Below are 15,242 nucleotides of genomic sequence, written 5' to 3' on the forward strand. Positions count from 1 at the left end.
TAGCACGCCTGCGTCTGTGCGTATGTAGCACGCCTGCGTCTGTGCGTATGTAGCACGCCTGCGTCTGTGCGTATGTAGCACGCCTGCGTCTGTGCGTATGTAGCACGCCTGCGTCTGTGCGTATGTAGCACGCCTGCGTCTGTGCGTATGTAGCACGCCTGCGTCTGTGCGTATGTAGCACGCCTGCGTCTGTGCGTATGTAGCACGCCTGCGTCTGTGCGTATGTAGCACGCCTGCGTCTGTGCGTATGTAGCACGCCTGCGTCTGTGCGTATGTAGCACGCCTGCGTCTGTGCGTATGTAGCACGCCTGCGTCTGTGCGTATGTAGCACGCCTGCGTCTGTGCGTATGTAGCACGCCTGCGTCTGTGCGTATGTAGCACGCCCGCGTCTGTGCGTATGTAGCAGGCCTGTGCCTGTGTGTACGGGGAAAACCCGTGTCTGTGTGTATGCAGCTGAGCGGTCTGTTTGCATGTATATAGCAGAGTTGTGTATGCTGCAGAGAGTGTACATAATGTGAGAGCTATATAGTTATACAGTATATTTATAATATACAGGCTGCAGAGGAACACTAACAGCACATGTATTACCTCCCTATTCTACCCTAGAGCAGACATCAGCAAAGTGCGGCCCGTGAGCTACATCTGGCCCTGTGGTAGTTCTAGTCCGGCCCGCGGACCGTGACAGCCAAAGGGCTGAAACAGTGGCCCACGGGCTGCACGGTGCCCTCCCCTTGTGCGTGCGTCTGTCTGTCCTCTGGATGCAGACAGCAGTGAATATATGGGTGAAGGACGTCGCCGCCGGCTCCATCTTCCACCAATGAGTGTGTGAGCCAGCAGTGGCGATAACGTCATATAATGCATCGTGGACAGAGGCAGAGTGCCGAGATAATTATATGTATATTAGGGGGCTGATACTGTATATGAGGGGTATCATGCCGTATATAAGAGGCTATGTGGGGGCTCATACAGTATATAGGCGGGCTGTGTGTGTGCGGGTTCATATGGTATATAGGGAGATGTCAGCATAATTCTGCTCAATATTAAGTCATGTAATTAATATTAATATAAAATAATTATATAACTAATATTGAGCAGAATTTATGTCAGCCTATTGGTTCGGCCTCCACAACACTGAAGGTCTCTCATGTGGCCCCTTGGGAAAATTAATTGCGCACCCCTGCACTACAGCAACCAAAATACTGATATTGACCCCTCCACTTTTTTACAACACCAAGGAAGTCTTAGGCTGCCGTCACACTAGCAGTATTTGGTCAGTATTTTACATCAGTATTTGTAAGCCAAAACCAGGAGTGGGTGATAAATGCAGAAGTGGGGCAGATGTTTCTATTATACTTTTTCTCTAATTGTTCCACTCCTGGTTTTGGCTTACAAATACTGAGGTAAAATACTGACCAAATACTGATAGTGTGACGGCAGTCTTAGCAGGACGGCTGCTGTTCCTATTTTCTGATATCTGTACCTGGGGTGCATCTGATGGCACGGTACGGCCTATCGTCCAATATATGGTAATTGAAAAAATAAATATTCCTCAATATAAATGTCAGAAAAACACATTAATGAAAAAGCTTTAATTGTAAAGTATTCAAAACTTAAAAACAAAACAAAACAAAACCTACAGACTGAATGATGAAATGTGCCATCCCTGCAGTGTACAAACTTGGCAGTAACCAAACATTTTTTTACAAAATGACATAACTGATGATCTGCAAAAAAAATTTTTTTGCTATAGAAAACGTTAATTGTCCAGCTAACAATTGGTGAATTCCTGAAAAGTTTCCTCGGTCTTATTTGGCTTCTCGCTAACGGGTGAATGTCGGACTGGCGATTTTACAGATTGTAACTGTTTCCCCCGTAATTCTGAGATTAGATTAGGACTATGTCGTGGTGAAAGTATTTTTACTCTTTTTAAGTTTTTTTTTTTTAAATAAAGAGCAGTAGAGATGAGTGAACTTACTGGGATAAGGTGTTATCTGAGCATGCTCGGGTGCTGAGTGTCTTCAGCGTGCTCGAAAAAAAATGTTCTAGTCCCAGCGGCTGCATGTCTCGCGGCTGTTCGACAGCCACAGCACATGGAGGGATTGTCTGTTTGTTAGGTAATCTCTCTATGTGTGCGAATGTCAAACAGCTGCGAGACATGCAGCCGCGGGGACTCGAACATCTTTTTTGAGCACACCAAAGAAACTCAGTTAGCACCTGAGCATGCCCAGATAACACCTTATCCCAGCACGTTCGCTCATCACTAAAGAGCAAGTCTTATTAATGAAGAATTGTGCCGTCTGCCTTCTAATCCGTATTCTATAGGTTGGTGGTCTACGAGGGGACGGTCAGCCATGAATTCAGGACTGACTCTTATTGATTAGCAGATGAGTAAGACCAGATGCCATCATAGATATATATATATATGCGCACAGCACTCAATGTCATCTGCTACATCAATTATTCAGTCTTATTTAATGATTTAATGTAACATAAAAAAAAAAAACTGATGGTGTACGATGGACCAGACATGTTCTTTTACGAGACGAGTGAGGTCCTCTCCTTTCCTCTTCATCCAGTAACTACTGAGAACTCGTTGCCATTTGAGAATCTTGAGCTTCTTCGGCTAATTTCTCATCATCTGGGGGTAAAAAAAAATAAATAAAAAGAATGAAGATTTCTATCAAAAACACTAGAGTGATGACTAGTGACAGAGACCCGACAACCTGGCCCTCCACCGATCCCTGTGCAGGAAGCTGCAGATTGTCCTATTCACTTGCATGGAGCCATGCTGCAGTTCCAACCACTCAAAACAGCATGGTCTTAGGATCGGTCGGGGGTCCTGGATTTTGACTATATCATAGCAATAAAGCAAACACTTTGATTTAACACACCCCCCACCAAAAAAAAATTAAAAGAAAACTCGTAATTAAAGTTTTCCCAGCTTTGTGAACACAGCTCCTATGTGAAACTTTGTATCTCCATGGTTACAGACTACAAACAAACCCAGCGTAGTCAGAGCCTATGGTCATACCCCCCCCCTTCAATCTGTCTCTATTTCTTCCTAACCTATGGGGAACATATAAACGGTAGAATGGCTGCAGAATCAGACTAAATAGGGGGTTTATTTTGTAGATTTGCCCAGGAGCTGCAGACACAGAAACAATTTTTAAAATCAAGATAATTTGCAAAGTTTCTTTTTAAATGGAAGATTTCGGATTGTCATCGGCCTGAGGATCGAACGTCAAGCAGCAGAGTAAGTGGATGGATGTGAAAAGTCTTCACAGCAGAAGACCACAAGGCGGGGGGGAATGCCATTTTATTTGCCTCTACTCATTCAGAAAAATTGCATCCAACTTTCAGCAGTTCTGTATTATGTGCGGTTTCACGATGATATATGGCTGACAGCCTCCTGGGAGATCGGCCACGGAGATTAATAACATTTATCACCACCTGGGTATGAGGGGTCATCAAGGGACAACGTCAAACACATCGCACTACTAGAGGGCAGCGCGGTTATAAAGGGAAATCTTTCCATCACTCCAGACTTCTCTTTTTTAATTTTAACAACTTTGTAAACATTTTGGGATGGCGTATTTTCAAACCCATAACTTAACCTCAACTTTATAGCTGTCAAAGTTATTGTTTTTTCCAGGACGAGCTACGTGCAAACAACTTTTTTTTTATTTGGAAGCAGACGAGATGGCAAAGTCTGGAATTGTTCTTATTATTTTTCATTAATTTGATATACATCAGCATTTTTTTTTAATATAATTTATTGTTCAATATTTAATGAAAATTAATTTTTTTTAACCCCATCTAGACGCTTGATCACTGGTGTAAAGACACTGTGCAAAATTCTGTACTGCGGTGTAATATGTCCGTCTGCATAAAGCAGCCATGAATCCTGGCAGGGCCTAACAGGTATGTTAAGATTGCAGAACTGGCGGCTCTACTGTTAAAGGGACTGTAGGCACGGGATGACTGTTCAAAACAAGCACAGGCACTCAGTGCATCATGGCGGAGCCAATCATTTAAATGCATCTTCCCACCGGCTTGTTCTCCCTTTATTGTCCACCCCCTTATTCCTTGATTGACAACTCTGGTTCTATGGATCCATAGAAGGGTCGGAGATAGAAGCAATATAAGTAGGTGAGAAGGTGCACTGAAATGTTAATCAACGCCAGGCATGCACCGAGCGACTGTGCTTGGTTTGAACAGTCAAGGACCCATAGCCACCCCCCCCCGGCATCCCGCAGTCATATTGATGGGGTGGCAGAGACCACTGTACATGAAGACCCTCATAGATCATTGCATTGGCGGATACTTACTTTCTAGCGTCTGTTGAAGCTCATGGATGGTGCTGAGCAGAACGTGGAACTGTTTCCTCCTTAACTCCAGCTACAAAGTAAGAGGGAAAATGTCAGTACATTGCACTTATAATATAACACTCCTATCTGATTGTCCCCCTGGGAGGCAGATAGGAAATATGGGGAGTTATTCCTGCTCAGTACATTTTAGTTCTCCAGACTACACCAGTCTCAGACTGGTTACAATTTTGAATCCATCAAGCCCCCGACTGAATTTCTTATCAGCTATCGAGGACAGAGAGCAGGTCGGACCCTTGTCCGGATCCAGCACCTCCTTGCCCCACTGCTGAATAAAGAAGTGTGGATTATCCATCATCAGTGGAGGGGAAAAGTGACAATATGTCATGTGTATATACCAGTATGTCATATATGTGTACACAGCCTGTAGCTTGAATTACATAGATAGATGATAAGAAAATTGGATTGGTCAGGAGACCAGCAGCCAGTAACACTGGCTGTAAAGTACACCCGCTATAGGGTCATGTGAATAAGTCCTAAGGAAAACAATCCTTTTAAGTGTCCAAAATCTCACCTTATCTTCCACGCTCTCTTTGGTGTGAGACAGTTGCTTCAACTCCTTGTCCAACGCTTCCAGCTGCCTAAAGTGTAACGCACAAGTCTTTTTGTTATTAAGAAGCATCAAAATGCCTACTTAAAAATGCCAACCATTAGTTAAACATAATTAAAGGGTACATGCACGTATGCAACTAGATTGTTTTCGCTGCAATGCATATAGAATAAAAAAATAACAATTCTACCATTTTGCGCATACAGCACCAATGCAGAGACATGTGTTTCCCTTGTTATAACCCCTTTGTGTAAAGTGTTCTGAACTCGTGTGTTAACTCTTGTCGCTTTTTCCCTTTCTGAAGACAAGGGAGAAAAGTCCAGAGGACTAACACAAGACTGCAGAAGCTGCGGGCAGAAAAGGGTATAAGACTTATCAAGCGGAACAATACTAATTGCAAAAGTGGACAAACCCTTTCCGTTACCAAGACAGGAGAGGCAAGTTGTATATAGATGCTGAATACATACTTTAACGTCTCGTGTCGATCTGGGTGATGCTGGATGACTTTGGCCAATGCATCGTACTCTGCAATAAATCACATATCGGAAAGCATTAGGACTTAGATATCTAAATCTCAAGTAGCATTACAGCACTCATAAACCTAAGGATGGCGGTACATATACAAATCTACTGGCCAGACAGACACGTTAACACACATTCTTGGATCAGATGAGCAGTAGTGATGATAGCTAATCGAGGGTCTTCGGTGTGCTCAAAAAATATGTTTGAGTCCCCACGGCTGTTCGACAGTCGCAACACATGCAGGGATTGCCTAAAAGCCACGAGACTTGCAGGCACAGGGACTAGAACATATTTTTCGACAATGTCAAAGACACTCAGATAGCACCCGAGCATGCTCAGATAACACCTTATCCCAGCATGTTTGCTCAACACTATTGAGAATGCATTCTTAGGAAAGTCACAAGGTTCACAATGCAATGCTCGGATGGACTGTCCTGACCCCAGTCTGACCGCATGTATTTCTATGCAGCTGCCACATTCGTGTCAAGAAACCGACGGCCAGTCCTCGCGTTGCGTTGAGATCCTTGTCCGAGTTATCCGGCCCGTTACACATAGTAATAAAAATTTGTTGTGCTTATCTTTTGGGTAAAATTGGACTAGGAATGTAGACAGAAAGAAACAGCTTGACTTCCCCCTGCTTATAGAAGGGTAAATGTCAGAAGGATCCTATTGTCCAGCCACACTGGACCTCTGAGCACGTTATCTTACCTTGGCGATTTTTCCGAATACGTTTGGCTTGCAATATCTGTTTCTTACACTCGGCTATCTTTTCATGTGCAGCCGCGATGCTGCTCTCTGCAGGTGGAAGAAGAGCAAAATGTTAACAAGGGATCACATCTAAAATAGAAATATATAAGGGTACCGTTACACAGTGCCATTTTCATCGCTACGACGGCACGATTCGTGACGTTGCAGCGTCGTATGATTATCGCTCCAGCGTCGTAGACTGCGGTCACACGTTGCAATACACGGCGCTGGAGCGATAATTTCATGACGTATTTGCGATGTAGAAGCCATTGGTTACTGTGCGCACATCGTATACAACCTGTGTCACACGATGCAATCATGCCGCCACAGCGGGACACTAGACGACGAAAGAAAGTTTCAAACGATCTGCTACGACGTACGATTCTCAGTGGGGATCCGGATCGCAGTAGCGTGTCAGACACAACGATATCGTAACGATATCGCTAGAACGTCACGAATCGTGCCGTCGTAGCGATGAAAATGGCACTGTGTGACGGTACCCTTACTCTCTATCTATCTCATTCACCATATGGAAGTTCTCAGAAGTGAAGATAAATTAGATTAAATAGAGATAAATGGAGAATGCATTGTCCTTGAGACACAATACATGATTTACATACAATATCTACAGGACAGGCTTTGGTTACAAGGTTATTGCACAAACTATAATGTAGTGAGAAGCATCCACCACAAGGCGGCGGCTGTGAGCACATGTATGACAATAGAGACCATTGATCTCGCTGGTAAACGCGGTCTCAGTCCTCACAACTACCCGACACTTTCATTACAGCCGGAGGATGGAACCAAATCTTTCTAAGCCCCCTTCACACGCCCTGATATTTCCAGTACTGGTGCTATCCGTGTGCCGCGTACTGGCGCCTGGGAAAAGCAGTACAGTTCACGCGGTTCCCAGGTGCTGAGTGCAGCTCTCATCATTGTCGGCTGGTCTCCCTGCAATCAGTGAGACTAGGCGACACTGATGAAACTTGTAGTCAGCACCGCCGCCTGGGTATCGCGCAAATTAAACAATTAAATAAAACAAAAAAACTGGTGTGGGGTTCCCCGTAATTTTACCAACCAGCTGAGGGAAAGCAGACAGCTGGGGACTGATGTTAATATTTTGAGTAAGGGCCAATAGCCATAAATTTTCCCAGTGTATTAATAACAGCTCATAGTTGTTTGTGTAGCCTTTCCTGCTGTTTATTAAAAAGGGGAGACTCTTCTACAAAATGCCGTGGGATCCTTCCTAATGTTAATAACCAGCAAAGGCTAAATAGACAGCTGCGGGCTGATATTAATAGGCTGGAAAGAGGCCATGGATATTGGCCCCCTCCCAGACTAAGAACATCAGTCCTCAGCCACCCCAGAAATGGAACATCCATTAGATGTGGAGCTTAAAGGAGTTTCCACTACTAGTACAACTCCTTATTGATCAAAATGCCCCCATAAAATAATAAAGCCTATACTCACCTTCCGTGCCAGTGCCATTCCCGCGGTGTCGGCAGTCGCTCTCCCTGGGTCTACCGTGTGGTCTTGTGACATTTGACACTGGTGCCCAATCAGTGCTGTAGTCACTGTCCCCGCCTTTGGACAAATCGAACATGAAGAGGAAGTCAGATCAGCTGCAGCCCGGATTTGTCCAAAGGTGAAGACAGTGATAACAGCACTGACTGGGCGCCGGAGTCACATGTCACAACAGCACACGAGAGCCCAGGGGAGAGCGATTGCCAACACTGTCGGAACGGCGCCGGCACGCAAGGGGAGTACAGGCTTTATTATGTAAGCAAGGAGGATGAGAAAAAGTTGCCCAAGTAGTGGACAACTTCTTTAACCTCGCTCTTCCGACTTTTCCTGGTATGGTGGCAAGTGGGGTAATAGTTTTGGGGTTCATGTCAGCTGCATAGTGTCTGCTGACATCAAGCCCAGGGGTTAGTAATCCATCAGAAACCCCCATTACTAACCCAGTCGTCAAGTGTGTTCCGGCTGGCATGATGAGCGATCGATTTACTGATGTCTTTGCTCAATAAACCATCCGGATCGTCGTGGGACATTAATAGATTATCGGCAGACAGGTGAGGATTACTTTTGATTTTTTATTTCATTTTTTGGTTAATAAATGGGTAACAGGGTAGGGGAGTGTTTATTTCAATTAAAGGACTTTACTGTGTATGCGTCTTTTTTAAATTTGACTACGGGGTTAGTAATGGGGGTGTCTGATAGATACCTCTTCATTACTAACCCCTGGGCCTGATGTCAGCAAACATAAAACAGCTGACATCAACCCTACAACTACTACCCCTCTAGCCACCGCACCAGGGCAAGTGGGAAGAGCGAGGAAGAGATGTGCCATTTCTGGGGCGGCTGAGGGCTGATGTTCTTAGTCTGGGAGGGGGCCAATATCCATGGCCCCATCCCAGGCTATTACTATAAGTCCACAGCTGACTGTTTAGCCTTTGCTGGTAAGTAAATATAGGGGAGGCCGCACATATTTATTTTTTGGGGGAGGGGGAGTAGGCAACCTCTATAATGCACGTGTGGGGGACGTATTGCGGACCGTGCTGCAGACAAAAATCGGACATGTCAACGCGCTTTGCACACGGACACACGGTCTGAGGAAGCACACTGACATGTGCGCAGACCCATAGATTTGAAAGGGTCTACGTGTGTCAGTGTCTCTTGTGTATGTGGAAACTGTCACCACACGTACCAGAGACACTGACCATAATTTTCTTTTTTTTGCTTCTACATAACCACACGAGGGTCGGTTTATTGCGGGACAAGTTGTACTTTGGACTGACGCTGTTCATTTTATCGTATAAAATAGGGAAAATGGTGTGCACTCAGTTCGTGGGATAGTGAGGTGCTGGTAAACTGACCGCGCGGTCAAGTCTATCATAGAAAAAATTACCGCACACTCAATACTGGTTATGATGCAAAAAAAGGTTTATGCCAATTTTATTCAAGAAAAAACAAAGTGAAAGTTTGCCACAATGATAGAGCAAAACCCGACGTTTCGACCCTCCCGGGTCTTATTCATGGGGTTACTCTAGTCCTTTGGTATGTGTGCATAAAGGTGGCAGTAGTAGACGAGGACCAAGCGATCCCTGATTTAAAGAGCATAACCTTAAATGAGGCCAATGAGGGCTGCTGTCTCAGATAGCTTATTTAGGAAGGGCTGTGCATTTCATGGTGGACCTGATGGGGGTCTTTTGTGGGGTCAGCGGCGCATCCCACGCCCTGCTGTGCGGTCCTGAATGGAAGCTTGGCAAGTTTGTCAACCAGTATTGAGTGTGCGGTAATTTTTTCGATCATTTTATCGTATAAACGTCCTGAAGATGTGAACAAAAATTCCAAGTGGGGTGAAATAGAGGGAAAAAAATAATAATTCTGTTCACCGACTGCAGTATTCAAATGCCAATGGTACTGCTCAATGGATCTTCGCTCCCACCACCACCGGTAAGATCATGGGGGACCGATGGGACGCCATGGAGGTCCCCATATATGCCATTTCAGGCCTTCGTGAAGTGCCGCCTGTGCTGTGTACTGCAATATATAACATGAGCAAACAAATGATCACAGGTTCAAGGCCCCTCAGGAGACCAAAACAGAAGTATGGCAATGACCTGGAGAATCAGGAGGCCAGGTCATTTTTTCAGAACACAAGGACTGCCATAAAAAGAACCCCCCCCCCAAAAAAAAAATAAGGGGAATTGCAGTGTGTGTTCTTTCACCATTTCACCTCACTTGGATTTTTTAACCTCGTCTTTCACTTCATAGTATGGTAAAACTAAAAATCGACCCGCAATAAATGAATCCGGCAAAATGGATGAAAATTAAAAAAAAAAAAAGTTATGTCTCTTGAAACAAAAAGAAAAACAAAAGTGCAATAAAAAAAAAATTAAGTTACTAAAAGGGTTAAATAATAATATTAAAAAAACTGCAATTGTTTGGTTACCAGAACTCTATATTGAAATGATTCGGCATCGCAGTATATTGTAGAAATGACCATCTCCTATGAAGCCAAGTCGGTGGTTTCATGGAAGTACAATGATGATGGTGAAGGGGGTCTTTGATAGATCCTCAGCTGAAATTGCTACCCATCCTCATCGGTATTCTGTGCCTGAAGCACTGTAAAGTACAAGGGGGACTGTGGGGGCAATCATAATGTGCAAGGGACACTGTGGGGGCATTGAAATGTACAAGGGGGACTGTGGGGGCCATCATAATGTGCAAGGGACACTGTGGGGGCATTGAAATGTACAAGGGGGACTGTGGGAGCCATCATAATGTAGGAGGAGGACTATGGGGGCATTGTAATGAACAAGGAGTACTGTGGGGGCCATAATGTAGGAGGAGGACTATGGGGGCATTGTAATGAACAAGGAGGACTGTGGGTGCCATCATAATGTAGGAGGAGGACTGTGGGGGCCATCATGTGTGAGGGACACTGTGGGTTATTTGTAATGTACAAGGGGGACTGTAGGGGCCATCATAATGTAGGAGGGACACTGTGGGGGCATTGTAATGTACAAGGAGGACTGTGGGGGCCATAGTAATGTAGGAGGAGGACTATGGGGTCATTGTAATGAACAAGTGGGACTGTGGGGGCCATCATAATGCAGGGAGGACTATGGGGTCATAGTAATGAACAAATGGGACTGTGGGGGCCATCATAATGTACGAGGGACACTGTGGGGCCATCATAATGTATGAAGGGCTTTTCCATACACCCTTTTCGCACAGCATAGGGTTGTAGAAGGTTTAAAAGGATGGTTTGTAAAAAGCTGGGAAAGGGTGGAATATATTGACTGCTTACTTCATTCATGTGACCCCCCCATGCCACAGGCATCAGCCGTAGGCCAGTAACGTAGAATGGTGCATGCCACGTGACGGCTGCAGAGAGTCCGCCTGCCATTAGTTAACTGCTACCTCTTACCTATATCGCTGTATATCTTCTCGTAGTTCTCCATTTCTCGGAGGTTCATGTCATGCACCAGGAGAGTTTTCCCCATGGAGAAGGAGCACTGGGACAGGCTGCTGAGCATGCGCTGGTACTGGGAGTATCTGAGGGATGAGACGGAATAACAGGAGTATGACCCCATTGCCGTAATGTCCTCCGATCTAGACCCGCACATACAGGACTCCAGAATCCCAACCTGCAGGAGCGCCGTACACAATCATACCATGGGAACCCTCAGCCCCCGTGTATGCCTCCAATAAAATACAAAATGTTTTCATTTTCAGAGATAACATAACAAGTAGTTTCTAAACTTCTCACCCATCTTCCTGCGATCCAGAGTTGCACCACTTTATAAAACTTTTCACCAGTAGGTTGATTCTTCGGTCGTCCCCAGCACCGTCACCGTCGATTAAAAGCCGCTTGCGGATAACTTCATCTGCCAGAGACAATCACACCATGAATAAAGAAATCCTTACAAGTCCCTCCTTGTGTACATGATGTATATGGACACCGCCTCACAGTCCTGACTGCCAGGGACTAGAAATTAGTGCATCCATCCATTACATATAGGTTTCTCCAGGACTGGCATCATGTGCTCTGCGCCTGTGTATGTGCGTCCGGGGACCGAGTGTCCCACACCCTGGACCCCGCACTGGTATGCGTTACCGTCCTGAATGTGGAGGGACATTCTCAGACTTCGGAAGCTGTCACACTGTTCCTTAGGGTATGTGCACACGATGCGGATTTTGCTGTGGATCCGCAGCAGTTTCCCATGAGTTTACAGTACAAAGTAAACCTATGGGAAACAGAAAACGCTGTGCCCATGCTGCGGAAAAAAACGAGCGGAAACGCAGCGGTTTATATTCCGCAGCATGTCACTTCTTTCTGCGGATTCCGCAGCGGTTTTACACCTGCTCCAATAGAAAACCGCAGGTGTAAAACCGCAGTGGAATCTGCACAAAAACCGCAGTAAAGCCGCAATAAATCTGCAGCAAAAACGCAGCGCTTTTGCCCTGCAGATTTATCAAATCCGCTGCGGAAAAATCCGCAGAGGATCATTCTACGTGTGCACATACCCTAAAGGTTGGCAGTAGGTCCTGGCTTCAACTGTATCTGCATCCTTAGGACACAGGTACAGGTGAAAACAATCCGACTTCTGCTCCATCATCTGTCCTGTGTGCCCTCTGCGGAGTCTCAGGCTCAGCGCAGGGGTGCGATGGTGTCACGAAAAGGCACCGGCTGGGCTGAGCCTCAGACAGCACACAGCAAACAGCACAGGTCTGTTCATGAAGGAAACTGTGCAAGGCGAGTATTTTTATTTTCCAGCCCAATGGCTGAGAACTGTGGGGGCAGCGTAATGTACGAGGGGCACAGTGGGGGCAGCGTAATGTACGAGGGGCACAGTGGGGGGCAGCGTAACGTGTGAGGGGCACTGTGGGGGCAGCATGTGCGAGATGCCCTGGGGGGCAGCATAACGTGCGAGGGGCACAGTGGGGGGCAGCGTAAAGTGCGAGGGGCACCGTAACGTAGAAGGGGCACTGTGGGGGGCAGAATAATGTGCGAGGGGCACTGTCGGGGCAACGTAGCGTGCGAGGGGCACTGTGGGGAGAGCGTAATGTGCGAGGGGCACAGTGGGGAGAGCGTAACGTACGAGGGGCACAGTGGGGGCAGCGTAACGTGCGAGGAGCACTGTGAGGGCATTATAATGTACGAGGGCCACTGTGAGGGCATTATAATGTACGAGGGCCATTGTGAGGGCATTATAATGTACGAGGGCCATTGTGAGGGCATTATAATGTACGAGGGCCATTGTGAGGGTATTATAATGTACGAGAATCACTATGAGGGCATTATCATGTACGAGGAGCACTGTGAGGGCATTATCATGTATGAGGAGCACTGTGAGGGCATTATAATGTACGAGGGCCACTGTGAGGGCATTATAATGTACGAGGGCCATTGTGAGGGCATTATAATGTACGAGAATCACTATGAGGGCATTATCATGTACGAGGGCATTATAATGTACGAGGAGCACTGTGAGGGCATTATCATGTACGAGGAGCACTGTGAGGGCATTATCATGTACGAGGGCATTATAACGTAGATGGGGCACTGTGAGGGCATTATCATGTACGAGGAGCACTGTGAGGGCATTATCATGTACGAGGAGCACTGTGAGGGCATTATCATGTACGAGGAGCACTGTGAGGGCATTATCATGTACGAGGAGCACTGTGAGGGCATTATAATATACGAGGAGCACTGTGAAGGGATTACAATGTACCAAGGACATTGAGGGCATTATAATGTACGAGTGGCACTGTGAGGGCATTATCATGTACGAGGGCCACTGTGAGGGCATTATAATGTACGAGGGCCACTGTGAGGGCATTATAATGTACGAGGGCCACTGTGAGGGCATTATAATGTACGAGGAGCACTGTGAGGGCATTATCATGTACAAGGGCATTATAATGTACGAGGAGCACTGTGAGGGCATTATCATGTACGAGGGCATTACAATGTACGAGGGTCACTGTGAGGGCATTATAATGTACGAGGAGCACTGTGAGGGCATTATAATGTATGAGGAGCACTGTGAGGGCATTACCATGTACGAGGAGCACTGTGAGGGCATTATCATGTATGAGGAGCACTGTGAGGGCATTATAATGTACGAGGAGCACTGTGAGGGCATTATCATGTATGAGGAGCACTGTGAGGGCATTATAATGTACGAGGAGCACTGTGAGAGCATTTTCATGCAGGAGGAGCACTGTGAGGGCATTATAATGTACGAGGGCCACTGTGAGGGCATTATCTATGAGGAGCACTGTGAGGGCATTCTAATGTACGAGGAGCACTGTGAGGGCATTATCGTGTACGAGGAGCACTGTGAGGGCATTATAATGTACGAGGGCCACTGTGAGGGCATTATTATCTTTTGTGCTGCGTAAAATATGACCGTCCTCGGCAGCACATCGTCCTCTGTAAAACAGTCTGTAAAGTGCTGCGGAATTAATGACGCCATATAAGTGAATTAAAATAAGTCTGATGCTGCTGAGAGTAATAGCAGGCTACGAGCACCGGGCGATCCAATACTCACCGATCAGTGCACCTGCAGTGCGGTCTGCCTGGGTGGGGGTCTCGACGTGTACGGGAGGTGAGGGGGGTCTCCCGACATGTACAGGAGGGGACGGGTGGGTCTCCTGACGTGTACGGGAGGTCTCCTGACGTGTACGGGAGGTGACGGGGGTCTCCCGACGTGTATGGGAGGGGACGGGGGGTCTCCCGACGTGTACGGGAGGGGACGGGGGGTCTCCCGACGTGTACGGGAGGGGACGGGGGGTCTCCTGACGTGTACGGGAGGTGAGGGGGGGTCTCCCGACGTGTACAGGAGGGGACGGGGGGGGGGGGGGGGTCTCCCGACATGTACGGGACGGGAGGGGGGGGTCTCCCGACATGTACGGGAGGAGATGTGGGGTGTCCCGACATGTACGGGAAGGGACGGGGGGGTGCCGACATGTACTCGGGGGAGGGACTCTTAACATGTATGGGGGGTCTCCCGACATGTACGGGAAGGGACGGGGGGGGGCCTCCCGACATGTACGGGAAGGGACGGGGGGGGGGGGGTCTCCCAACACGTACAGGAGGGGACGGGGGGGTCTACCGACACGTACAGGAGGGGACGGGGGGGTCTCCCGACATGTACGGGAGGGGACGGGGGGGTGTCTCCTGACATGTAAAGGGGGGGGTGTCTCCCGACATGTACGGGGGGGGGTCTCCGGACATGTACGGGGGTCTCCCAACATGTACGGGAGGGGAGGGAGGTCTCCCAACGTGTAAGGGAGGGCGTCTTCCAAGTCTCCGCGAACAGATGAAATTACACCCCGTTCCTTCCTGGGACATGGGGACAGGATTGAATGCACCAAAACTCCCATTTATGCGACATTTCAAGGTCTTTTACATCTAAAACCAGGTGAAAAAATCCGCCATGAACGAGTTTCCATTCACTGCAGAAAGCAGAGCTATAACCTGTAACATTGAGGCCTAAACCGCACAATGTGATGAATGG

At 47.1% G+C, this 15,242-nt stretch overlaps 2 protein-coding genes across 3 annotated transcripts in view; one reads left to right on the plus strand and one right to left on the minus strand.

The window, feature by feature from the left end:
• Window positions 1-1,561: 1,561 nt before the first annotated feature.
• THOC7 (THO complex subunit 7) overlaps window positions 1,562-15,242 on the minus strand; it is a 50,788-nt gene continuing 37,107 nt past the window's right edge. For both annotated transcript variants that reach the window (XM_077275899.1, XM_077275898.1), the window contains exons 2-8: window positions 11,483-11,600; window positions 11,141-11,268; window positions 6,166-6,252; window positions 5,403-5,460; window positions 4,900-4,966; window positions 4,329-4,398; window positions 1,562-2,638 (exon numbers count right to left, since the gene is read on the minus strand). In XM_077275899.1, the coding sequence (XP_077132014.1) occupies window positions 2,580-2,638; window positions 4,329-4,398; window positions 4,900-4,966; window positions 5,403-5,460; window positions 6,166-6,252; window positions 11,141-11,249 (450 nt within the window). In that variant the 5' untranslated portion in view covers window positions 11,250-11,268; window positions 11,483-11,600 and the 3' untranslated portion in view covers window positions 1,562-2,579. The remainder of the gene's footprint in view (window positions 2,639-4,328; window positions 4,399-4,899; window positions 4,967-5,402; window positions 5,461-6,165; window positions 6,253-11,140; window positions 11,269-11,482; window positions 11,601-15,242) is intronic.
• The window catches only part of ATXN7 (ataxin 7), a 106,658-nt gene continuing 106,542 nt past the window's right edge, over window positions 15,127-15,242 (plus strand). The window contains exon 1 of the mRNA XM_077275895.1: window positions 15,127-15,146. The gene's annotated coding sequence lies outside the window, so the exon portion shown is untranslated. The remainder of the gene's footprint in view (window positions 15,147-15,242) is intronic.

Source organism: Ranitomeya variabilis, chromosome 8 (genome assembly GCF_051348905.1).
Source record: "Ranitomeya variabilis isolate aRanVar5 chromosome 8, aRanVar5.hap1, whole genome shotgun sequence".
NCBI lineage: Eukaryota > Metazoa > Chordata > Amphibia > Anura > Dendrobatidae > Ranitomeya > Ranitomeya variabilis.